Raw genomic sequence first — 27,896 nt, 5'->3', positions numbered from 1 at the left:
CTCTTTTACTTCTCTTTAATTTTAATTATCACGATTATGTGCCTCCACATTATTTGATACATAGCAGGTTTAATAATAAAAAAAAATGTTTAAAAAGACGGTCTATGGTCTCATACTCATCCACAAAATTTTTGTAGACTTTTTAATTTTATGAACTTCTTATAAACTTTTATGACTCCAATCCACGTAAATCAAAGTATTATCTGTTAGGCCACATTAACAATTCTAATTCTGCAATCATGCTCTTAATGGAAGTATCATGCATATAAAATTTCTCTGTTATAGCAAACATGATTTTCCAAATAGTTAAAAAAAAAAACAAAAAATCACAAATAAAAACAATGTAAAGATTTGCTGTAAATAATGATTTAGCATAACTAATTTTTACAAATAAGATATCATGATGCAAAATTTATAACAAGAACAGTTTTGTCAATAATCTTATCAAGAAGGTAAATGAGAATCTTCGTAGTTATGAAGATAAAAACTTCTGCAACAACAATACCAATAATTAATGACTTTTCAAAAAGAGTTTTTCCTTTCTTGCCTTATGCTTCTGCTGTTCACATATTTTCTCTTCTACACATTTTCACAAGTTGTCTCAATTATTAAGTGAATCACTGACAAATATTGTTCATAAGGAATTGCAAATACAGTAGCAGATACAAATATTGTTCATAAGGAATTGCAAATACAATAGCAAATTTCTCAACAGTATGTTTTCACTATTAAATTAAAGTTACACTCATAACCTTCAAAATTGTATATAAAAACGTGTAAAATATCACATTTTACTTTCAAAAGTACCGTAAACATACTATAAGTTTTGTCTATAAATATATGTTTTCAATTTAATTATTTATTTTCAATTTAATGTATAAGTTTCTTTAAAGAATTATACTTATGCTGAAATGGAACAAAACCCAGTGACATCTACACAAAGAAAATTGTTGACTACAATAATTGATGAAGGATTTTAAATTAAAAAAAATGAACATAAAATGAAAGAATGTGGAAGTTAATTGATGTATCCGTTATTCCATAAAATAGTAAACTAAAGACTAACAATTATTTTTATATAATGATTTATGTTTTTTTTTCCCCAAGGAGATCAAAGAGAATGACTAAAGTTAATATACATAAAAGTCTTTTTAAATACACTAGCAGTACCAACTGTGTATATGTATTGATAATGCTTCAGAAAGTTTTTTTTTTTTTTTTTTTTTTTCTATAATGGTTCTGATTGATGTTTTTAGATGCTTTGCATTATGTAAAGAATTATTATGTACTTTTTAGAACACCCTATAAATATTGTAGTATAATTATTTATTAATTAGTTGCAAATGAAAAAAAATAATAAGAATAAAGTCTTTTATTTATTTTAATGATATAATTGTTTTATTATAATTAATTATTAATTCGCTGCGTATAAAAAATTAACAAGAATAAACTTTTTTATTTATTTTAATGAGTTTTCATCATATATTTAAGAATATAATTAATACTGTCTATACATCGAATCTTATTATATTATCTATAATGAAGATTTTTTTTTCATATATTATTTTTTGATTTTATCTTTTAAATAATGTTTTTAATTAAAATAATTACTTTATTAATTTTAATTTTAGAGTAATTTTTTAATTTAATTATATTTTTCATTTTAATTTTTTAAATTCAAATATTTTCTTAATTATAAAATTGCATTTATATTACTAACTATTTTATAATAAAAAATGGGAAATGACAGTTATATATGTTGATTAGAGTTTATGGTGACAAATAATAAAAACAAAAAAACAAAAAACTGTTAAATGTAACAACATTTCCTAATTTAGTTGTTTTCAACAAAACAACTAAATTAATCTAAATTTTGAAAAACAATCAAAATCTTAACATATAAGTAAGGTACTTTTGGGTAACATCTCCAAAATACAAATTAATTCTGTAAATATTTAATAAATAAATAATAGTAAACACAAAAAATGAAACAATAATAATATATTGAGTAATTAAATCTTTTTTAAATGTCATAAAAACTTAACAATTAAAATTTATCAGAAAATAAAGATGAAAATTGGATTGAAATCGTTTCAATTTTAAAAATTTCAATCATAATTTTAATTGTGAAGTATAAATTTATAATAGTTCTAAAATTTACTAATAAAATAAAATTATTTATTTAAATCACACTTTTCCTTTTTAAGAAAATATATTTAATTTATGATATTGTCATTATTTTTTGTAATTTTCAATTTTACATTTATCTTTTCATTTTAATATTATAATAAATATCATACGAGTCTATTGTCTATTTCTTTATAAGGGGAAACATAATAAAAATGAAAGAGATGCATCTGACCTCTGGAAAAAATTAATATATTTGATTAAGAAAAAAATGAAAGATTAGAGAAGTTAATGTTATGGGATTTACTAGTTATTTATTGTCTAATTTAATTCTATTCATCATAAACTTTTTTTTCTCTATTTCTTGAAATTTAAACATATTTTTATCTTATTTATTTATTTTTTATTCAAAATAAAAATTATTTTATCATATTAATTGAAATATCAATATTTTAATCTTAAATTTATGTATTCTTAAAATCAATCAACGTTTTAAAGCATAGTTTAAAAATAATTGAAGGTTAATTTTTGAAAAATGTTTCAAAAAAATTAAAAAGAAAAAATATATTTAAATCTCCATTCATTCATCATAGAATTGGTTTCATGGATATGGCTCATGGCATTCTATTCCTCTCTTGGTCGTGTGTCCGAATATTTTTGTCGTTAACCTAAGAGCTCCATTGTTTTCGGTGAATTCTTTTGTATGGCAACCTTTTTTGTACAAACAATAATAAGATTCCTCTTCAAAGTAAAATGGAAAAAAACACACATGCTTTTTCCCTCCAACTAAATTAACCGAACTCTCTCCTCTGTTCCAACTCAAATTACAATTCACCCCATAACTATGCAATGCCATCCCCACTTCCTGTGAACACTGATTCATCATCACATTGCTCTGTCACACCACCTGCTTCTGCCATAAAGGGAACAAAACAACCTTCCCAAACCCAAAAGTTCTCTCTTTGATCCCCTTCTCTCTCTTCTGTTCTTTTCTGTTCACTCGTCAGAGCAAACACTTGACACTTGTTCACCCTGCACCATGTCCTGTCTAACACACCCTCTCATTTACTGCTTTTTACTACTTTGCCATTTTCCTCTCTTTTTCTTCTTCTGTTGTACTCGTCTCCCCCCATCAGCACCATTATTACTTTTATTATTGTTTCAACAACCCCTTTTCTGCGCTACATTCAAGGGATTTTTCTTTGTCACTTTCCAAGATTTTTCTTGTTTTTCATTTGCTCAGGTTCTTTTCCTTTTCTCTTTTCTTGTACCCGCATTGTCGTTTCGCACGCATTGTTCGTGTCCATTGCCAATATTTATCTTTACATGTGTTGGAATACTGTAATCTGAACTGGAGATTCCCTTCTTCTTTCCCTGTCCTATTTTCTTTCTAATGCTGACTGAATGGAAACAGTACATTTTTGCTGTTGAAATAAGAACTAACCATAATGCCGTAATGAGATTGCTTTAGGTTATAGTCTGATGAAAGGTACTTCCTTTTTTTCTCTGTTTAATTTATGATGATGTTCATTTCCCGCTGTTAATGAGGAACGAGTTAGCTTTTGTCGACATTTAAATCACTATTGAAGTTATTTATTTCATTGAACTTTGCTTGTAGTTTTTACCCTATGATTTTTGTGCTTATTTAGTTCATTTCATCATTGTTTCTTCTTTTTCTGTGCCAACTGCGTTCTTAGATGGCTATTCTTAGTTTTTTTTTTTTTTCTCTAGGTTGGTTAGCACTGTTTCATGCGGGTTCTGCTTATGCAAGAGTTAGACAGTGATGGATGGTAGGAGACATTCTGTTGATATTCCTATTTCCAAAACTCTTGTGGCACTGAGGAGAGTAAGGTCATTGAGGGATCCATCAACTAATGGTGTCAGCAAACTCTCTCCTTTGATTCATGATGGAGATTGGGACAATGGTTATAGTGATGGGGTTTCTCTGAGTTGGAGATTTCTGAATGGTTCTCATCCCTGTGATTGCGAGGGTGATGGTTTTTCAAGATCAAACAGTTTAGACTTCAAGGATCAGAGAGAGCAGGAAACTGCTGAGTTAGAATTGAAAATGTTGAACTATAAGATGAACTATTGTGGGATCTCTCGTCACGAAGGGCAACGAGATGATGAACTTGTGCACTCTAATCCTAAAGAGCAAGGTATTTCTGGAGATGAATCGCCAAATGAAAGCAGTTGTAGTAACCATGAAGGTGGAGGATTGGATTTGGTTGCCATCACGCCTCCATGTAATCATTTGAAGGACGGGGAGTTATGCTATTTATCTACTGCATTGAGAGTAGATCACTCAAAGTCAGCTAGAAAATCACTGCGCAAGAATCAAATGAAACCATCTGGAGTGGTGGGTGATGTAGCAAGCCATGTAGGAAGTCAACAGTGTCTTTCTGTTTATGATTCTATCTCAGCTCGTTGTGCCTTGGAACATGTCACTCAAGATGTTGACGCTTTAGATAATCGCCACGGATGTGGATTAAGGAGTTGTTGGTCAAAGTCACCAAGGTTTAGAGAATCAAATCATTATTCTGAAATACAAGGCCTTCCCTTGATATTGCAGCACGCTAATGAAACGGATCTCAGTGGACGTAGAAACATTAGACACACTGGTGGTGAAATTAGTCCAAATATGGAAACTCCTAGAAGTTTATCTGTGAAATTCAGGCCAAAATCTTTTGAAGATTTGGTTGGACAAAATGTGATAGGTAAGTCTCTTTTGGGTGCTATCTGTAGAGGAAGGATAGCATCATTTTATCTCTTCCATGGTCCACGAGGCACGGGCAAGACCTCAGCCTCTAGGATATTTGCTGCTGCGTTGAATTGCCTATCCTCTGTGGAGCAAAAGCCTTGTGGTCTGTGTAGAGAATGCGTTTTGTTCTTCTCTGGAAGAAATAAAAATGTTAACGAAGTGGATTCTTTGAGAATCAATCGTGCAGAGAGAGTTAAATCCCTTGTTAAGCATGCATGCATTCCTCCAGTTTCCTCAAGCTTTAAAGTGTTCATTGTTGATGAGTGCCAGTTATTGCATGGGGAAACATGGGCGTGCCTTTTGAATAGTCTAGAGAATGTTTCTCCTCATGTGGTTTTTGTGATGATCACTCCTGATTTGGATAACCTTCCTCGGAGTGCAGTATCGCGGGCTCAGAGGTATCACTTTGCAAAGATTAAAGATGTTGACATTGTAAGAAGATTAGAAACAATATGTGTCGAAGAAGGTCTTGAATCTGAACAAGTTGCTTTGGACTTCATTGCTGCTAGATCCTGTGGTTCTCTTAGGGATGCAGAAACCATGCTTGATCAACTGAGTTTGCTTGGTAAAAGAATCACAGTATCCTTAGTCCACGAGCTTGTAAGTGTTATAAAACTATGTCTTTGCAATTGTCTTCGTTTTTTCTTTCTGAGCATTATGTCTTACCCGTCTTGTTCTGCAGACTGGGGTCATTTCTGATGATGAATTGCTTGATTTGTTGGACCTAGCTTTATCCTCTGACACTTCAAATACAGTTATAAGAGCCCGGGAACTTGTCAGAACAAGGATAGATCCTTTACAACTTATATCACAGTTGGCAAATCTTATTATGGACATTCTGTCAGGGAAATGTGAACTTCGTGGCTCTGAAACAAAAACAGGTTTTTATAACAGATATACCTGTAAGTGTTTTAAAATACATTATATCTTTTTTGCTTTGAGCATATATGCTGCTTTTATCTTATTTCTGTTTCTCTATCACAGCGGAAGCAGACCTGCAGAAACTAAGTCATGCATTAAGAATACTGTCTGAATCAGAGAAGCAATTGAGAATTTCTAAGAATCAAACAACATGGTTCACTGCAGCTCTTCTACAGTTGAGTTCCGTTGAATATTCATCTGCGGATGCAAATACTACCAAGTTGTGTACACGAGCTGCATCCATTAGAGGTAGGCTTGACTTTTTTTTCTCGAATTGTTATGTTTATTTTTATTCCCATTTTCCTTAGCGAGTCTCTGGGATGGAACAGGCAGAGTTGGAGTGGTTTTTGATCTGGTTGAACCATTCTAAACTTGTCCATAATGGATGCAGATGGTGATATCTGCAGTACATCTCCTAAAGGAGACAGCTTGGAGCATCTTGCTACAACAGATCAATGTGATGATAAGTCATATAGGTTAGGAGTACATGAGGAACATAAAGGAACATTGGATTCTATATGGCATAAAGCTACTGAGATGTGTCAATCTAGCAGACTCAGAACTTTTCTCAGGAAACAGGGGAAGTTGTCTTCAGTTTGTATTAGTCAAGGTACATATTGTGTTTCATTTAGTTTTTTTTTTTTTTTTTTTATCAGAGACTAAACTTGTTTTCATCTAACTTACTGACATATTATGTACTGTAATACTTTTCCACAGATATTGTTAGTTTTTCTTGTGCTTGTTTTTGTCAAGAGAACTGGTTGCAATTTGCAACATATTATTTGAAACTTTACCGTATATAAATGGGTGCAAATCTCACCATACGAGTGGTTTTTTAATGGTTGAATTAGGTTTAAAGTACTTTTCTTAATGTCTCATTCTACAGAATTGAACTACCTTTTAACTATCAATAGCAGTATGGAATGGTTTTACATATTCTTTGACATAGCTTTTTGTGATCATTAATTGTGTCCTTTTGGTTTTAGGGAAGAAAAGTTATACTTTTATACTTATGATGTTTCTTCTCAAAGTGCATACTATGTACGAGGTAATTGAATGAACTCCAATTTTCAGGTCGTGCAGTTGCCGAGTTGGAGTTCCAGCATCGCGACCATGTAAGTAGGGCTGAGAGGTCATGGAAGTTGATTGCAAGTTCTCTGCAGTTCATATTGGGCTGTAACCTTGAGCTCAGAATCAATTATGTTCCTTCATGTGCCTCAGATTCTATTTATGCTAAATTGAAGAGGTCATCCTTCAATTTCTTCGGTTGTTCCCGCAGAATTCGTTGGAAATCTTTATCATCTAATGAACAAGGAAGTGAATCAGACTATGCTGAATACACCTCTCAAAAGCCCATGATGAATGTTCAAACGCTAACTTGTTCCTCTGATTATGATCCCCGGGTGCCACGAGCTGAGTCCGGCCATGGAATTGGAATGCGGGTTATAACAACTTTGAGAAATAGCGAAGGAAATTTGCTAAGCTCAGGGAAAATGTTTATGAATAGGCCAGATCAAGAGACTCCAAGAATTTCTTGTTCGAGAGTTGATTCTTGCACGGAAGAGGGGTGCAATTATGAACACTTAGCTTCATCAACACTTGATTTAGATAATGAGTCAGAGTGTTTTCCTGGAACCCGCTGGCTTCATAAAAAGTTTGGTTCTTCTTACGCACCACAACAGAAGGATTTTGTTTTATCCATGCCCAAGTTCAATTGTTCTGAGATTTGTAGATATGATCTGGAACCCAGTGTCTTTTCTCACAGTTCTAACAAGTAGGTGGTTTTACATACAAATTTTTATCATTGTTTATTGTGACTTTGTTTCGTATTAACATGGCTTTCTATGCAGGTGCTAGCTCAAACAGAAGCATGTAAGTATGATCGTTTCCTTTTGAAGCTTGTGATTGATTTGTCTGTTTTAACAATCAAAGTGGAATAGTTTGTTTCCGGTGATCTGTTGTTTAGTTTCATGTGATGTTTCATAATTTGAAAGAGACTGCAATTTCGTGGAGGATTGCCAATCTCTAGCTTCAAAATGCAAATCTAGATTCTTTGAAACTTGTTGTGATGTCCAAGAAAATGAATTTTGTATGCACTCGTGTTTTTAACGCAAGAACATTGTTGAAGGCAAATTAAAACATAATTTCCCTCATGGTCGTGCTTTTAATCCTTACAGCACTTGCATAAATAACATTTTAACTAAGGTCCAATATGATGTTACAACGATTCATACGTACTCATTACAACAAATGTCGAAAATAGAAGGAACCATTTTAAATTATTACTTCTTTTCTCCGTATTTAAGTGACTGGTTTGCCTTTACAAAAAAATTTTAAACTATAACTAAAATCTTATTTGTGTAAAATTTGGCCTCTTCTATGTGGATTATTAAGATGATATAGTGAAAACTGGTTAAGAGTACGAATAAGGTGGTTTCTTGAGGCATGGATAAACACTCTTTTTAAGCACTTATCTGAAACTTGTGTGGTGATACACCGAGAATCATCCAAATTAACAAGCACAAAAGTGTATAACGTATGATAGGAAAAGAGAACAGAGTGAGTAAAGAATTATATATAAATGGTAAGAATAACTTGAACTTCTTCCTCAAATAAATGGAGACTTGGTGAATCGATAGCAGATTAAATTGAATGTGCAAAAAGTACAAATGGAGTCCAAGAAATTCAGAATTCTTGCTACCGACTTTGAAATTTAGTTTATAAACTTTTTCTAATGTGAGAAAACCAAGTAATATACAAAAACTCTTGATACTTTTTACAATATTCAAGATATGAAATATAGATATTCCAGATAATTTAGATTACACGGTATGCAATCTATTGACATTTTAGTGGTACTAGAGCTATTAGGACTTAAATATAGTTGTAGGCCTTTTAAAATAGCAAAAATCAAATTAATTTTTTTTTAATTGCCCTCATTTGAATTATTTTAGGATAAAAAGACACATTTCCTTCTATAATCTTTGTCCTATGTGTTAGGTCTATCGAGGTCACGAGGTTTATTAGGAGATACACAACTGATAAAATTTGAGCTTAATTATATAAGACATTGACATTATTTTCAATCCAAATTTTTAAAATAATAGATTTATAAATTTTGATTTTTATAACGTTCTCATTTTTACTTAACGTAAAATCTATATTTATACTTGATTTTCAACACTATGTTCTAAAATGCTGAGTATAGTACTAGAGATTTATTTAAGAGGAGGACTTAAAAGAAAAAAGTTACTTGAGATCATTTATATGCACTGATACTTTCTTTTGTTCTAGGCTATGTAGGTGCAGTAAAGGACCAACAAAACTATTCATTCCAACCTCTTCACAAATTTATTAGGTTTGGGCTATCTGAACCAAGGTTATCACGCTGGTCCTCACACAACAAACAAACAACAACCTATGATTGAGGTGGTACAATGTTTGATGATAAGGTTTCTTCCTCTTTTTTAAATCTCTTACAAAAGGCTTTTAAAGCAGCACCTACGAGGCCAATCACAAAAAATCTCTATACATTACTCCATCACAACAGAGTCACAAATATTAGTACCATATTATCATATTCCATTTTCAAAATGACAACTCTTTTTTTTTTTCTTTCTATATTTATTATTTGATAAAGTGGGTATTTGCTAATGTCACCGCAATGCCCGTGTTTTATTTTAGCATCTAAAAAATCTCACCTTTAATTACAATCTTAAATTTTAAGAAAAAATCATTTATAACAAAATTTAATTAAAATAAAATAAGGATCTCGCTAACCAGTGTCTGGTTAAGGTAATTAATATGCATTGAATTCTAAAATACATACTTAAGTGTAATATTAAATTAAATATGACCTAATCACCATTAATGTAATTTTATTTTATTTAAAAGACAGAGATGTTTTCATATTTTATTTAACTTTCATCAATAAAAGTTAAAAAATAATTAAATAATAAAATAACTATGTTTTAATATCGTTAAATGTGAGACCCTTTCTATTTTAAACTCTGTTCTAAAGAGGGATTGGGCCTAGCCTCTTAAGGGCCCAAGTTCAGCCCACTTTGGACCCCCAAGACCCCCTCATAGTCACTTATCCTTCATTTTGTCACTTTTACAAAAAACAATCCTCTTTATGTCTCTTGTACTGAAGTAGAAAGCTCTGCTAGGGCTTGAACAAGTTCCTTGATTTCCATAGCTGAAACCTCTTTCTACCACGTAAGTTGTTTCCTCCCCTTGATTCCTTTCGTTTTCAGCTCTTAAGCTCTGGTCCTACCTTAATCTCTATCAAATCTGAGTTCTTTTTCGTGTGCTCGTGTGTTTGTTTTCAACTCATTAAGATGTTCTTGATCCTGTTTCTCTTCCACAAAGAGTCCTTTAAGAAAGTTTAGCTCTATTCGAGATAAGGGAAGCTAGAGTTTATGTTTTTAAAGTTATTATGCTTTCTATATAGGCATCATATTTATGTAACAGAAAGTATCTTGTAATTTAATGTTGGACAAGGTTCATCATTTCTGTACTTTTATTTGTATAGTATCTAACTGTATTTAATTTTTATCCTTTTAAGGGTATGTCGTTTTCTGTACATAGTTTCTTTGCTTGAAATTTTAGATGTAGATTGTTGCCCACATTAGATCATTGCCATTAGATACTTTTATTTATTTGTTGAGATCTTATTTGTGAAAATAGTTTGCCTTTAGTCTCAATCTTTGGAGACTTGGGTTTATGTTGAAGTATGAACTAAGTAGAATTGTTTTTTTTTTTTTAATATTTGTGGGTTGATATCTTATTTAAATTATTCTTTTATTGGAAATTTCTCCTATGCAGGAATTGTAGAAAATAATTTAAGGTGTTGATGCTTACATTAAAAAAATGGCATGCCCCTTGACGATTTTCATATTGCATCAACTACATTTTATGTTTTGTTAAAATTAAAAATCTATATAAATGTATAAATGTGAGGAGTATTCCCTTCTGGGTAAATTACATTTTAGTTAAAAAAAAATTAAATTATTATAAATGTAACTATTTTCACCAGAGTAAACTAGTTTAATGAGAACATAATACACTGTTATCAAAGACATTATTTTGTTACAAGTGTTATCATGAATCCATACATGTATTAATTTTCAGACCTATTACTTTTTCCTTCATCTTATAATCCAGTAATGTCTTTCCTCTCCTAGTTAAGGTAAAAAAAAATATTCTTTTAGTTTTCTGATGCAATTTTAATCATTTTGTTACATTTTAGAATACCAATATCTTTAATCCTTGTATAAGAATAAATGACAGTAATTTTTATTCTCATTATTATAAAAGAAAAATGTTTATTTTCAAATGTATTAATTACCAATTACCAATTTAACATAATTTGTTCATCAACGTCTTTCACATGAGAGTTTAACAATGGGTTTTAATTTTATATGCTACTGTCAAATATTGTTAAAACTATTTATATATTTGTAAGTTCAAAACAAATGCCAGATTATCGATTATAATACATGATTTTTTTTAGTCACTCCTGTGAAACTCGGGCATGAGACGTTGTGTTGGATGCTGTTTGTTTCATGATGGTTTTCCCTTGCTCAATATAGGTGATCATGCCTGTTTGTATGCTTTAATGAGATTGATAATGAAAATGTTGGTATGGAAAGCATGACTTGTTTTGTGGTTGGTGGTGGAATGGCATGAAAATTGAATTCTTGAGATGGCATGTGGAAATTTGTTGGTAAAAAAGTTTCAAGGGAAACTCTTGGTAATGGTAGTTAGTGTATACCTTGATACAGGAGATGTCTAGATAAAGGAAGATATCCTGAACTCTAATAATCGTTCATGCTCACATAGAGCAAAATGGTTTATGTGGTGAGAGTGACAGGAGGTCCTAGTCTTGGGACGTATTGGGCCTAAGACATTAGAGGATTAATCCTATGTGTGGTTGGGTGATAACCCCTTGCGTCTAAACTCTGCAGAGTTTAGAAACCAACACAGGTGCATACTTCCTTTAAAATTCTATATCAAGAGTATGATCCCGATATTGAGTCATAGAGTCTTGCAATTGTATGCTTTCACATGATTGGGGTGCCTACTGCTTTGTTTGATCATAACCTGTTTTATCATTTGCTTGCTTGATAACATGTTAAAATATTTTACTCTAACTTACCCTTTCATTTCTGTTTGTTCCTTGCTTTGTTTTCTCTTTTGCAATGATCATCAATTTATTGGTGTGAGCAGATGTGAAAACCCTTGGTAGAACTCAGGATGGTGAAGATGCTGTTGAGTATAGTGGTCCCAATGGTTTGGGTGTTAGCTCACCGTTGAGGCCCTTTTTGAAGAACTCTTGTTTATTTAGATTCCTTACTCTATGAGCAATCTTTTGTAAAATAATAGTACCATTGTGTCCTTTTTATGGCAATTGTGGTGTGCCTAAGCTTTCATCCCAAGTATAGTATGAATAATTGTAATAGTCAGTACATGTATGCTTCATGATATGTGTTCTTTTACATTATAATTATGTGATGCTTAATTTTAGTAGATTAGTCTATTTAAAATAGGATGTCACATTAAAAATTAAATATAATTAAATATAAAAAATTTAAATTAACAGTACAACCATAAAAAAATAGTATTAAATATCTACAAAATTTATAAAAAATAAACAAGAATAAAAAAATTTTAGTAAAGACCTTAAAAATTCCAAAGTCATTCTTTTGTATCAATATGTTATTGTCTAAAATTTTAAATGGGTATTTTTGTCTTTATAAAATTTGTTATATGCATTTATACTAACTTAATTAATGTATTTAATTGTTTCATCTTTCAATGTATTTAATTACTTTTTGCACATAAGCAAGGACAAGCATGAGAGTAGTTAGAGACACTTATTATACTCATAACACTCTCTCACTGGGAAGTTTGAAATGCAGATAAGTGGTCATCATTATTTAGTCTTCACACCAACAACCAACACTAGAAGCATACTACAATGGATTCAATACATTTTTTAGGATTTGCTTTTTTCTGTTCCCACTCCCTACACTGTCTTTTGTGATAACAATCCCGCTATTCACATTGCAAAGAATCCCACTTTTCATGAGAGAACAAAGCATATAGAACTTGATTGTCACATTATTCGACAAAAACTTGTTGATGGCCTTATCCACATTCTCCATGTTCCTTCTACAAATCAACTTGCTGATATGTTTACATCCTTCTACTTTCTAGGTTGCTACTTCCAAGTTGGTCCTTTACAATCTTCATGCCCACCTTGAGAGGGGGAGATAAAGATATTATATATCTTTTGCTTTTATTTATATTGATAAAGATATCATATATTTGATTTTCTTTTATTATTATCAAATATTATGTTTTATTAGATTTTACTGTTCTATCTTTATGATGAGACATTGTACTCTATATATTGATCAATGTTATAATAAATTAGTAAGCAAGCAAGCTCTCTTTGAGTTGTTTTCACCAAACACCTCTTGTGCATTTTTTTCCTTCCCATGATTTATATATATCTAACAATATTTATTTTTTGTTACACACCGGTCTTATTTATTTATATTTATTTGTATTTATGCACTAATTCCATTTATTTATTTTAATTTTGCACTAGTTCCATTTATTTATTTTAATTTTGCACTAATTCAATTTCTTTATATTTTATTTATAGTTATGCATGGTCTATTTAATTATTTATATATTCAGTTACACAATGATCATATTTATTTATTCATTTATATTAACATCATCTACTTATATAGGAATCAATTCATTAGGAACATGTCTAACATTTTTCAAATGTAGCTAACAACCAATATTACTCTTTAGTCAGGTTTCTCTCATGCCAACAACCTTTCTTTGCATCTTCACATGTCCAAAATTTCCAGCAATATAGGATGTGAAATAATAATGGGCGGTGTAACATGAAATGCAACCGAGTCAATAGCTTATTCACACTCTTGGTTAGTGAGCTTTACAAAGTCATCTTCAAAAAGAAATAACAACTTCACCATTAAATATAATTGCAATAATGATTTTATCTTTTATATTATATCTTTTATTGTTATTATCTCCTTAATCATCTATCTCGGTTTATTACAATGAAAATATGTGATGTCTTTGGCCTTGACTTCCCCTTTGATTTGCTACAATCGTTACACCTATAGGAATTTCTAAATATATTTATTTCTCTTTTCTTCCTCTTTTCTTCATTCAAGATGTCATCATTGACCATGTCAAAAGTCAATTGTCCATTAGGAGTAAAGTTACTAAAAAAATACTACTAATATCTTCTAACTCCAATTGTTTAGTAATGAGCTAAGCAACAACGATACTAGTAGTTCATCGTCTAACACAATCTCCATAGTGGTAAACCAATTTACCATATTATGAAAACTACTCAAGCGTTCAACCATTAAGGAACCATCGTTGTATTTCAAGTTTACTATCTTCCTAATAAATTTGTTTAAGGAATTTTTAGACCGAAAGTACTCACTTAATCTATTCCTCTTAAGCTAGAGTCTCACTTAATACACGATGACAAACATAATTATATATTCATTGTTAGATCATGTCAATAGTCTTTCTATTTATCTTATTTCAAATCTCTCTTATATTTATCTACTGATTTAATACTTCCTTAATAGAATTATACATGTATATGTAAAATAAGAAATCTTTGTGAGATTTTTATGTTGAATAATTGGTAGAGTCTAATTTAATCATGATTTCAACACCACCACTATCTCCTATCTTCAGAGCACAATCAAAACTCTAATACTATTTGTTGAGAAGATGACACAAATAACAAGCAAAAGTAAAACCTAGATCCATTATTCATTACTAGCGAAAAACAGACGCTATGACACCACTATGTTCACATTTTTTAGTTTTTGTATAAAGTTAAGTTAAGATTAATAAGAAATATATAATTAAATTTTAAAATATTTGTTAAATATAAAATTAGGAAAATAAAATATGTACACAAAAGAAGTTTTTAAAATGATTGTTAAAGACAAAAGATGTTTTTAGAATAATGGTTAAAGATAAACTTATGTGTAAAATAATTAATTTTTAAAATAATAATTAACGATAAAACTGAAATAACAAAATTTGAACACAAAATTGGTATCTCTTTATATATTGTTACATATTTAAATAATATACAACAACAATGAGATGCACCAAACATAAAAAGAGAAAAGTCAATAGACGCCAAAATTTTTTAACATGAAAAAACCTCAATAGAAAGGAAAAACCTATGAAACATAGTCCAATAAAACTTACAGTAACAATAACTAATGGATACCCAAGTTTTCTTATAATTTCCAAGAATCAATAAAAAATATTCTTTTTACCATGGATAACAATACAAAAATTTGACTAAACATCAAAAGAATCAAATATACATGGTAAAAAGAGGAGAGGAGAGACAAGAAAAAAGAATTGACTATTACATTATAATAATACATTCGCAATTTCATACTACAGTTGAAGAATCGAGTGTATTTGACATTATAATAATACCCAAGTTCATGTTCACACTCTTCCAACCCTCCAGCACAAGTTAAAATGTCCTCAAGGTTAGACAACACAGGCTACGTGACAGTTTTAACATTCCAAAACCGAGATTTGAACATAAGAAAATAGGTTGAATTTACTGTTCCAACTGCATTATTAAAACCAGAGTAAGATTATGAAAGCGTTTAGCTTAGCGTAGCTAGTTGTAATGTATCTTAATAGAAATAAAGTAGGATATGTTTAAAAGATGGATAAGCCACTTATTCTCCAAGTCTTCCTCAATTTACTACACAAAAAATGTATCATAGAACATCATATCCACATTTTGATGTTAGCTAAGGATGGAAAACATTTATGTTTATACCCTTCTTCTGATGGTGATAGTTCTCTAACTAAGGAGTATTGTCCAATCAAATCTAAAATGTAACGTACTTACTTGTAAAAATAATAATAATAATATAATTTATTAGCATTTTATAAATATTATTTGGGATATGTGTAAATACTTGACAAGTTAAGCATGTGAGAAGAAGATTCGTTACAGAAACGGCATGAATAGATTTACGCGTATGCAAGTAGAACACGACTCTGTGAAAACAAAATGCATAAAATGGATGTGGTCGGAAGAGAGTAGGTTAGGGTTAATAATAAGAGTAGCAGAGTGGGGAAAGAAGGGAGTGAGGGCACATAATTAAGATTGGTATTAGCCTGTAGAGAAAGCGCCACGTGTAAATAGAATGGAAAAACAATAGTTGAATAGAATAGGCCCAAACCCAAAAACCTCGCCCACTGGTGACGTGTACAGGTAATCGTAGCCTCCCTATATAACCCTTCTCTTTTCCGACCCATTCTTTTTCGTTCTCATCCATTTCTCTCCTCTTCTCGCGTCTCACTTTCCACCGATTCACTTATACACACACTCACTCACTCTCTCCGATTACAGCACCGCGCCGCGTCGCCGTTTAGGGTTTCTTCTCCCAACCTCGCTCCTCTCTGGATCTTACTCACTTCGCCTCCTTCGCTTCGATTCGCAAAATCCGCTTGCTTCTCCTGTCTTGGCTCGAGATCCGGGCCAAGAACAGAAGAATCCGATTCCTGTTTGCACTTTCTACTCACTGGTTCGTCTTCTTTACTTTGTTTATCTTTCTGTTTTTTGCGTTTCTTATTTCCGTTTTTTTATCTGATTTGCTATCGTTTTGGTGATGTGATTCATTGGCATGCTGTTATGTTTGGTATATTTGGTATTGAAAGTAAAACGAGACGTTATGTTTGTTTGGCGTTGATATTGTTAAGTGGCGCTTGGCGAAGGCGGAAATGCTTTATGCTTACGGATGTTTTTATTTTTTATTTTTTTTTCTATCCGTCATGATTTCTTGCAGTATGTAATAAATTACTTGGAGTTAATCGAGAATATTCGATTTTTAGTATTTGGTTATGTGCATTGTTTCGTTGTTTAGTTGAGAGTGGTTTTCAATTCGTTGCGAAATTGCCGTAGTTTTGAACTGAAGCGCGCTTAGTGTATCGTTGTGAAGTGACGGATTAACTGGTGAAATAGCATGTCTATAGGTTTGGCTTGTTTTTGGATCTTTGTTTAAATGGCTTCGAACGAGGGGTTTCTGACAGACGGGCAGAGGGAACTGCTAAAAATTGCGACCCAAAATGCGGAGAATCTGACTTCGTCTCCAAAATCCCCGTCGTCCTTGCTTTCCGACCATCATGTGAAAGCCCCAGCTGGTGGTAAGGCACAAACCTCTGGGATAGCTGTGAGGCATGTGCGTCGGTCACACTCAGGGAAGTATGGGCGGGTGAAGAAAGGTGAGTTAATGTCCTTTACATGTTTTACTTTGAGTGGATTGGCTATGCTATGTGTATTACGGATACGCTTGCTCTGTTGAGTTAATTACATCATTTACAGGCTTAGACTTTTGAATATTTACTCAGAAATAAAGGTCAACAGGTCTGGGTTTTTGAATTATTTGTGGGATTTAGCTTGCTTGAGAGATGATTAATTTTTTATTTTTGGCATGCTGCGCAGGGTTTATTTTTTCTTGGCTAATATTTCATAATTGTTTGCTAGTCATTGTTGAAAATTTTGTAATTATGGATGTAGGTTGGTAAGGTATTAATTTTATAAGTATTAGGATCTAGCTGCTGTGGTTTAGCCTTCCCTACGGGGGCCGATTGACAGAAGAAAGTTTTTTTGAACTTTATGCACTAATTTTAAAAGTGAAGTGCTTAGTTAGCTTTTATGTTACTTGCTTCCAGGATGCCAGTCTTATATATTGTGAGGAGACATGAATGCAAATCAACAATAAAATATCATTAGGTTTTAACATTGAATAAATATATTGCACTTACATTCAAATGTTACTAAATTCCTCCTACATTTATCTATTTCATCTTATTTTGATAAACTTTTGTATACCTTGTGTTTTTTATTCATATCTTAAGCTTTTTACATACTCTCTAATACAAACTACAAAATCATGAGCTGGAGCTTCTGAAATAAAGAATGAGACTTACACAGTTTCGTAATTTTAGAATAAATTACAGCCAATGATACTTGTGTTTAAAAAGGGGTTTTGCTGGTATCTTCTTCTTGATCTAATATTTATATCCTTTCCCTTCCGCAGAATTTGGGACTAATCTCATTTTACTTCTGTTAATTAATTAAAATTTCCAACAGCACTGGCCTCAGTTATCTAATCAGCTTATAGTTTTGCTTGTTTGGATTGTGCTTACATCCACGGATTTCTTGGGAAGTTTTTGGGGGAGAAAAGTATTACTATCGTAGAAATAAGTTTTCCCTGACGTTCAGTAATATCTTTGGTATGAATATCATTACAAAATTTACCTATATTGACTTTCATTAACAAAAAAAAGAAAACTGGACTGCATGAAATGACCGAGTGAACTCTTTTAGTGGTTCTGACTGATGGTTTTAATTTTTTCTTTTAATTTTGTGTTGAATATCATGATATCAGTTGGTGATTTGAGCCTTTCCTTGCTTGCAGCTTTCTTTTGCAGTATCAATATCTGATGATAGAATCTGCTTTTGGGTTTATTATGGTCTTCATTTGGTAATTTAATGCTCTTTATTATGGGGATGCAGATGGTGCTGGTGGTAAGGGCACTTGGGGGAAATTGATTGATACTGATGTTGTTTCTCACATAGATCGAAATGATCCAAATTATGACAGCGGCGAGGTAAACTTCTTTCTATGTTTTGTTGGTTGTTTGTGACAACATTTATTTATGATGCAAGACTAGATGCTTGGAAATTTGATAAATGCTTGTAGTAGTAGAACATTAGTTCTCTCATTCCTTTTTCATTAATTTCTTTTAAACTGTATTTGCTTCCTGCTTTTTTTTTTCCATTTTTTGTGTGGATATTACCAATAGATTGCATAAATAGACTCACAACACAGATTTGTTCGCATACTGTTGCTATTTGCAGGAACCCTATCAACTGGTTGGATCTACTGTTACTGACCCTTTGGATGAATTCAAGAAAGCAGTAGTATCCATCATAGATGAATATTTTAGTAATGGGGATGTGGAATTGGCAGCATCCGACCTCAGAGAACTTGGCTCAAGTGAATATTATCCATACTTTATTAAACGCCTTGTGTCCATGGCAATGGACAGGCACGATAAGGAGAAAGAAATGGCTTCTGTTCTGCTTTCTGCATTGTATGCTGATGTCATCAGCCCTGCACAGATCAGGGATGGGTTTTTTATTCTTCTCGAATCTGCTGATGATCTTGCTGTGGATATACTGGATGCAGTTGATATCCTTGCATTATTCTTGGCACGGGCTGTTGTTGATGACATTCTTCCTCCAGCCTTTCTTGCCAGGGCAATGAAGGCTCTTCCAGAGTCTTCCAAGGGAGTTCAGGTAATCCAGACAGCTGAAAAGAGTTATCTCTCAGCTCCACACCATGCAGAGCTTGTGGAAAGGCGATGGGGTGGTAGCACTCATATAACTGTTGAAGAAGTGAAGAAGAAGATAGCTGATTTACTTAGAGAATATGTGGATAGTGGTGACACATTGGAAGCCTGTAGGTGTATACGGGAGTTGGGGGTTTCATTCTTCCATCACGAGGTTGTTAAGAGGGCTTTGATACTTGCCATGGAGATTCGTTCAGCAGAACCTCTAATGTTGAAATTATTAAAAGAAGCAGCAGAAGAAGGACTTGTTAGTTCCAGCCAAATGGTGAAGGGGTTTTCTCGTTTAGCAGAATCCCTAGATGATCTTGCTCTTGATATTCCATCAGCTAAGGCACTGTTTCAGTCATTTGTCCCCAAGGCAATATCTGAAGGATGGCTTGATGCCTCACTTACCAAACCTGCAATGGAAGATGGGGAAATACAAGTTGAAGACGAGGAGGTGAGGAAGTACAAAAAGGAATGTGTAACTATGATTCATGAGTATTTTCTTTCTGATGACATCCCTGAACTGATTCGAAGTCTTGAAGATCTTGGAGCTCCCGAATATAACCCAATATTTTTGAAGAAGTTAATTACTTTGGCTATGGATCGAAAGAACAGAGAAAAGGAAATGGCATCTGTGCTGCTATCTGCACTTCACATAGAGATATTCTCAACTGAGGATATAGTTAATGGGTTTGTCATGCTTCTGGAAACTGCGGAAGATACAGCACTGGATATACTGGACGCTTCAAATGAGCTTGCTCTGTTTTTAGCTCGGGCTGTTATTGACGATGTATTGGCCCCGCTGAATTTGGAAGAAATTGGCAGCAGGTTGCCACCAAAATGCAGCGGTAGTGAAACTGTGCGTATGGCACGGTCACTCATAGCTGCTCGTCATGCTGGGGAGAGGCTATTGAGATGCTGGGGTGGAGGCACGGGATGGGCTGTGGAGGATGCGAAGGACAAGATCATGAAGCTCTTGGAAGAGTACGAAAGTGGAGGGGTTGTGAGTGAAGCTTGCCAATGTATCCGTGACCTGGGAATGCCTTTCTTTAATCACGAGGTAGTGAAGAAAGCATTGATTATGGCCATGGAGAAAAAAAATGATCGAATGCTAGATCTGCTGCAGGAGTGCTACAGTGAGGGCCTGATCACCATTAATCAGATGACTAAGGGTTTCACCCGAATAAAGGATGGTCTTGATGATCTGGCTTTGGACATTCCAAACGCAAAGGAGAAATTTGGCTTCTACGTGGAGCATGCTCAGTCTAAGGGCTGGCTTCTACCATCATTTGACTCGCCTACCACAGATGCCTAATTAATCATCCCGGGCACCAGCTTTTGAGGACGTTTGTGTCTTGTTGTTTCTCTCATGTATGTTGTCCTTTAGCTCCCCTCCCCACTGAGTAGTGAGTATTTGGGACACTTGGACTTCTTCTGGTAATCCTTTTTTAATGTTCTTTTTACTTACTCTTTTTACCCCCGAATCATCTCACCGACACAGTTACTTGTTATCTCAGCCATTGTATAAAGTTGCTCTTATTCCATTAACAGTTCTTTAGGATGATTATGATGCATCAAGAGGTATTTTAGAAGGGCATCTATTGTATTTTTCAGTACCGATTCTCGTTTTTTCATCGTGGCGGTAGAAAATGTGTTTAAATTGATTTTTGACCAAAATGATTGTAGAGCTGCATCAGTAAATAAGTTATTAAAGTATATGATTTTTCTTTAGACCTAATATAGAAGAGTGACTTTCGCATAACAATCAAAATTAATTTTATTACGTAATTATTAGAATCGATTTTGTTCTGTATCTATACAATAATCCATTTAATGTTCTAGTAAGCAGCTACCAATGTACTTATGCGGCTATTAAGTCACTATCATCTATCAGAAGATAATTTCTTTGGCAAAGACATCTTGAGACATTCCTAGTCTTTGACCTTGAACATGGAGGAAAAGCTAAACCATTAAATTCTTAATTAGCACTATGAAAGACCACTTAACACATTCATTCCAGACTTATTATAAAATTATGATTCGAATATTATAAATTAGCAACGCCAAATGATTAAGCCTAATTTCATTAATTGTACCTTAGAGTTATAATTTCTTTTTTAAAAGAACTTTTAAATTCCAAAATTAAAATTCTAATATCCAGTTTCTTTCTTTTGTGCTTAAGGTGTACTTAGGTTCCAAATTAAAATGACTACATCCGCAAAACAGAGAACCTAAGAAGAAGAGAAGAGAGTCGTTTTTATAATCAATTTGTAATTGGCCCTTATTTGAAATCGTAACTGTTTCTTACGGCATATAAATAGGAATTTTAATAAGTTGTCCTATCAGGCGGTTACATCAAATAATAATATTTAATTTGATTGAACGGATAAACAGAAGCAGTTGGAAAAAGAGAGACTATGACTGTCGTAGAGGTGTCATCGTCAGTTGTAATCAGGAAAGCTTCTAGTGTGGTTAATTGTTGTGTTTGTGCGCCTATCATTACGTAGCGGTTCAAGACAGTCTTTGTCCTGAAATATGGCTTTAGGTGTACCGATGGGATTTGTTTGGTGGTGTGGCATAGTGTTGTGGGATAAGAGACTCATTTAACACTCACTTCCTCATCATTGTGTGCAGTGAACCAACTTACCTTCACTATTATTTGTTATTATATTTAATACAGTTCTTAGCAAGATTTTTCATTTAGGATAAACGTTGTGTATGAAAGCATAATCATGGTTTGACACAAGAAAAATAGGGTAGAAACACAAGTTCTAAAGGAAAATAAATTGAGACCGGAATAACACCACTTTTGAAATGGAATCTGAATTGGGTTCCTTACTTAGAAGAAGTTATCCACATATAAATTAAGAGTAAAACACTCTCAAAATACTCAAACTTAAATCATAAATTCCATTTGCATTCAATCAAACAAGTGTAAAATTATGAAAGAGTTCGGTCAATATAATTTAAGTCTTAAAACCAAAGAAGTAACACATCTAACTAAGTTAATGATCATAGTTTTATCTCACTAATCCTATGATTAATAGAGTCAATATCTTAGTCATGATTACTCAAAAATGGATAAATATAAACAATTTCTTAATTAAAAAAAATATTAAAGTAATATCAATCTTTACATGTATTTAAAGGTGACATGTTAAATCAATTACATAAAATATGTGTATTTGACAGTGGTATTTTAAATTCATGTATTATTTTTTCTCATCATGGCATGTTCCCAAGTTCGGATTTGTGCAAATAGATAGATTTGCTCTATGGATTTGCATGATTGACTGTATTTGTTTTCAAATATTTACAAGAAGATGAGAATGTGAATTTGGAGATGATCATCTTGCAAAAGAAAAAAAGAGATTTAAGCATAAGTTGGTGGTTTACCATAAATGTGAAGGTGTGTGAAAGTAAGATTTTGTGTGAGTGATGTAATAAGTTATGAAATAAGTGTGTGTTTATTCGCCTAATAACCAAAACCAATTATATATATATATATATATATATATATATATATATATATATATATATATATATATATATATATATATATATATATGTTATGAAATAAAGTGAATAACAAAGATAATAATAGATAATAGAGAAGAAACAATAGAAAATAGAGAATGAGAGAATAGGGAGCAACTCATCTGTGTATTATTATTGATAGGAAGAGTCCTATTTATAGATACAATATGTAATCCATAAAGGAAACAAATCAACTTAGTTAATACAAATATTTACCATAAAGAGTAATGAATCATATCAGTAATTGTATCAAATCAATGGACAATCATTAATTCATAACACTCCCCCTTGAGTGTCCATTGATAAAGAATGTGCCTCGTTAAAACCTTACTAGAAAAAACCCATTGGGATAAAAAACCTAGTGAAGGAAAAAGAGTACAACATTCTGTATTCTTTAATACAATATTGTTCATTACATATTCTATTTCTCCCCCTCATGTAAACTTACATCATTAAGGTGAGTCCGAATTTGTGAGTCATTTACTCAAAAGTTTTTCTTGGCAAAAACTTTACAAATAGACTTGTCATATTTTCAGATGAACGAATTTTTGGATATCTATATCATCCTTTCAATTGAACAATACACTATTGTCTTCATATATGGTTGTTGATTCCATCTTTCTCGGGGATAATCACAAGTTTCTTGCACATGTTGAATTATAAACCTTAACCAAACATATTCACAACTTTCCTCGTAATTTGTATGATTAGACGATGTTGCTATTATGGTTTGTTTCATATACCTTCATGAAACCATTGTGCTACCACATGTGAACAAACATTTTGTTTGTGATCAACCATTGTGACATTGTAAGAATATGTAAAATAACATGCATATCCATAACCCATTGGTCTGAATCTGAATCATTTGGATGGAATAAGCTCATATTCGTAGTACCCTTAAAGTAACGAAGTATATGTTTTACTCCAAACCATTTTCTTCTTGTAGTTGAAGAACTATATCTTGCTTAATAAATTTACAGCAAATGCAATATTAGATCGAGTATAATTAGCAAGATACATTAGTGTTTCTATGACACTAAGATATGGTGCTTCTAGACCAAGAAGATCTTCATCATTTTCTTGAGGTCTAAGAAGAGTCTTTATCAACATCTAACGACCTCACAACTATTGGAGTGCATAATGGACATGACTTGTCCATTTAAAACACTTTAAGCACCTTAATTATATAAGTTTCTTGACGTATAAAAACACCTTTATTTAAATACTTAATTTCTAATTTCAAATAAGACTTTGCCCTTCAAAGATCATTCATCTCAAATGATTTCTTTGAGTAATCAATTGCCTTTGTGAGCTCATTAGGAATTCCAACGATGTTCATCTGCATAAACAATAATTATGACAAATTCATTATTTGAATCTTTTCATATAAATACAAGAACAAATAGGATCATTTTTATATCCTTCTTTTAATAAGTATACAAAAAGACGGTTATGCCACACACGTCTTGATCTCTTTAATCAATAAAAGAGCATGTTCAATATTTTATTGAATAACCCTCTTTAGAATTTGTCTGGTTGGGCAAATAAAATCCTTCAGGGATTTTCATAATATGATTCTCAAAAGAACCGTACAAATAGGTTGTAACATCATTCATTAGATGTAAATGCAAATATTGTTGTGCAACTAGGATAATCGAATATTGCAATGTTGTTGCATCCAATACTAGTGAACATGTTTTTTCACTAATCAATACAAGGTTTTGTGAATAACCTTGAGCAACCAATTATGCTTTGTATCTAACAATTTCATCATTTTTAATTTGATTTTTGCGCAAAAATCCATATGTACCCAACAAGTTTCACAACTTCAGGTGTGTGAACTATACGTCCAAAAACCTTTCGTTCAATAAGCAAATACAATTATGCTTCTTTGCATATTTTCATTTTGGCCAATCTTTTCTTTGCCGACAATCTTCAATAATCATTGCTTATTGATCCTCATTGTCATTCATAACATTCTTTGCTATGTTATAAGTAAAAGTTTTGTGAATGTTAACTTCATTTTGGTTCCATATTATATTATTCATGACATAATTTATTGAGATCTCATCATTTTCAACCATTTCAGGTACCTGAGGTTCTTCTGAAACCGAACCATTAATTATGTCAAATGAATCTTTTTGGGATTTCAACCTTTTCGATTAGGTCATTTTGCATATTAGCTCCCTTTCTCATTCAAGAGTTTTTATCTTTAGAACCAATAGGTCTACCACGCTTCAAACGTGTCCACATGAGTTTTTCAACCTTGTTTTTTTTTTTCACATTATAATAACTGATCATGTCAAACAAGGCATCATTTTGATTTGTAAATTTCTGGTTTACCATGACATGCATTTCAATTGTACTAATAAACTTATAGTACAAACTATAAGAGAATGTTGATAATTTCTCCAATACACTTTCTTTTTCAACTCAATCATAGAGATATAAAGATATTTCATATCTTTTTCATTGTTTGTCTCAATATAATATCCATTTAGACAAATATCATTGAAACTTAATAAGTTTCTATTCAACTTCTTAGTAGAAGTATAATAGCTCTTCTAGAGTCTTCAAATATATTTGTAGTACTATAAATAATACTAACATCGATATCTCACATTATCAAACAAAAGAAAAATTTAACACTCTCATAATCAATGAGGTGATCAATGCTTCCATTTGCTTTAGCAAAGAAAATAACAATATCAAAATGAGTAGCATCCATATGGCCATAATCAGAATCACCATCTTCATAAGCAAAGTGTGTTTCTATGTTCTTCTCATTATTTGTAGGATGCTTTGGTGTACAATAAGTACAACTCAAATGGCCTTTAACACCGTAATGATAATATATACTTTCATCTTTTTGTCAATATTTTCACATTTTTCTTTTCCTTTTTTTTTCACATTATTATGCCACTTCTGGTGACAAAATGTGTCTTTGAAATTTTCTTTATAACCATGTCCATAATCAAGATCACGATCACGATCACGATCATGAAAATATAAATAAAATGTTGCTGCATTCACTTCTGGGAATAGAGCAGAACCAATTTGGACAGGTTTCATGATTTTCTATCAAAAGCTCATTGCTTTTTTTCAGCCATACAACGGCATGAAATAAATTCATAATATTGATTGCTGCATTCACTTCTGGGAATGGAGCAGATTAGGCGGATCTCATGATTTTTCATCAAAAGCTTTATTGCTTTGTCCAGCCAGCCATACATAGACATGAAATAAATTCATAATATTTGTGAATCCTTTTTCACAATATTTTTGTCGCACGAGCAAATTAGTTGCTTAGATGCTTTATTTCTTTATTTTATGGTATCCCAATATCCATTGCATCTAAATGTATTTCAACATTTAAAATCCAATATAAGGAATTCTTCCTTGCAATATCAAGGGTTACAAATCCAAATTTTGCAACGTTTCGAGTGTTTAGAACTAACACATAAAATAATATCATTAATAATAATAATCATCAAAATAATAATATTAATAATAATTACCATCATAATAAAAATAAATAATAAGACGAAGATGAAGATTGATAAAGTCAAACAATTCTTATCACAAGAGAAAGAATATAAAGTAAAATTATGAATTGTGAAAGGATTAGGAAGAGCCTGAATTGAGACACGGCAGAGCACTGTCATTGGAGAGAAACAACTTCCACTACTCCTCAATTGGTTGGAACATCGTGCTGATAACGTGTTATGAAATAAAGTGAATAACAAAGATAATAATAGATAATAGAGAAGAAACAATAGAAAATAGAGAATGAGAGAATAGGGAGCAACTCATCTGTGTATTATTATTGATAGGAAGAGTCCTATTTATAGATACAATATGTAATCCATAAAGGAAACAAATCAACTTAGTTAATACAAATATTTACCATAAAGAGTAATGAATCATATCAGTAATTGTATCAAATCAATGGACAATCATTAATTCATAACAATATATATATATTAATTTTAACTACAAAGTAACATAATAATTTTATATTTTAATGTGTTAAATTTTCTTTTTATTTATCATATCAATCAATTTATTTACAAATTTTATTTATAAATTCACATACTTTACATTTAAATTCTTTAAAAGAAACAATTAAAATTTATTCATTTAAATTCATCCAAATGTACCTGTTCTCTTTTTCTCAAATTCATTATCTTAAAAGAATACATTCTTAATTTCATTAAACCTCAAATTCATTATTTTAAAGGAACATATCCTTAATTTCATCAAAAAGACACTTATAAGATCATATGATGAAGTTATAATTATCACATGTATTTGAAAGTAATAATTATAAGTATAACATCTATCTAAATGTAGCATAATTATAAAAAGTTATTCTTTCATGTATGTTTCTTTATGTTTCTCATCTTCCTTTCTTGTAATTTTAGAATGTTTATAAAATATTTTTGTACTCATGTAATATCTGAAATTTATGTTTTATATTTTCTTTAAATATGTTGTAAGTGTATTTTCAATTTTTTTCTGTCATGCTTTTTTATTTATTCTTGTTTTTCTTTGGAGTTTTTTTTTTCTTCTTTATTTTCAATAAATTTATCTCAAATCCTATTTACATCATACTTAATATTTTTTCTTAAATATGTCTCAGATGGTAATTACAATTTCGCACAAAAATTACTGAAAGTTATTTTTTAAAAATTATTTATTATTATATTAACTTTTTAACTTATTTAATAACTAGAGTTTTTATCTATATAATAAAATGTAAGAATTACTGATTATCGTTCGGAAATTATTTAAATACTTAAAGTTTTCAGTTAAGCAAATTATAATAATTTTGTAAATTCATTATGATTATATTCGATCGCATACTCATTTGTAAGAAAATGTTTATTAAAATAATTTTACTTTTAAATATAAAAAAGGTGGTGTGGTATTCAATAATTTTATTCTTTTAAATAATTAAAAATGTCAACTAACAAAAAGAATCTTTACAAAATAAGTAATTTCCTTTTTTGGTATGATAAATGGATAAAAATTAAATTAATATCTATAATAATATACAAGAAAATTCTCTCTTTTGAGTCCACAC

General features: G+C 31.5%; 1 protein-coding gene, 1 long non-coding RNA gene and 1 pseudogene across 4 annotated transcripts; all 3 read left to right on the top strand.

Annotated features, from left to right (window-relative positions):
• Positions 1-3,895: 3,895 nt before the first annotated feature.
• On the top strand, positions 3,896-7,532 carry LOC114177472 (protein STICHEL-like 2; annotated as a pseudogene). Its single transcript, XR_014993572.1, has 5 exons — positions 3,896-5,488; positions 5,571-5,790; positions 5,873-6,058; positions 6,201-6,419; positions 6,884-7,532. The product of XR_014993572.1 is annotated as a protein STICHEL-like 2 (transcript).
• Positions 7,533-9,922: 2,390 nt separating this feature from the next.
• LOC146887961 (uncharacterized) lies at positions 9,923-12,340 on the top strand. Its single transcript, XR_014993543.1, has 2 exons — positions 9,923-10,027; positions 12,041-12,340. It is a non-coding gene; the product is annotated as an uncharacterized LOC146887961 (long non-coding RNA).
• A 3,722-nt stretch (positions 12,341-16,062) lies between these two features.
• Positions 16,063-20,862, top strand: LOC114179894 (MA3 DOMAIN-CONTAINING TRANSLATION REGULATORY FACTOR 1-like). 2 transcript variants are annotated; one of them, XM_028066382.2, is made up of 4 exons: positions 16,063-16,452; positions 16,890-17,149; positions 18,447-18,541; positions 18,792-20,862. In XM_028066382.2, exons 2-4 carry the CDS (start codon positions 16,930-16,932, stop codon positions 20,583-20,585), a joined length of 2,109 nt encoding a protein of 702 aa, XP_027922183.1. In that variant the 5' UTR covers positions 16,063-16,452; positions 16,890-16,929; the 3' UTR covers positions 20,586-20,862. The 2 variants fall into 2 exon arrangements, with proteins under 2 accessions (XP_027922183.1, XP_027922182.1); XM_028066381.2 differs by having other exon boundaries at positions 16,068-16,452; positions 16,901-17,149.
• Positions 20,863-27,896: the final 7,034 nt, after the last annotated feature.

This window comes from Vigna unguiculata, chromosome 3 (assembly GCF_037176805.1).
Source record: "Vigna unguiculata cultivar grain cowpea cultivar isolate G323 ecotype 2 chromosome 3, ASM3717680v1, whole genome shotgun sequence".
NCBI lineage: Eukaryota > Viridiplantae > Streptophyta > Magnoliopsida > Fabales > Fabaceae > Vigna > Vigna unguiculata.
The sequence above is the reverse complement of the archived record's forward strand: the minus strand, read 5'-3'. Positions and strand labels throughout refer to the sequence as shown.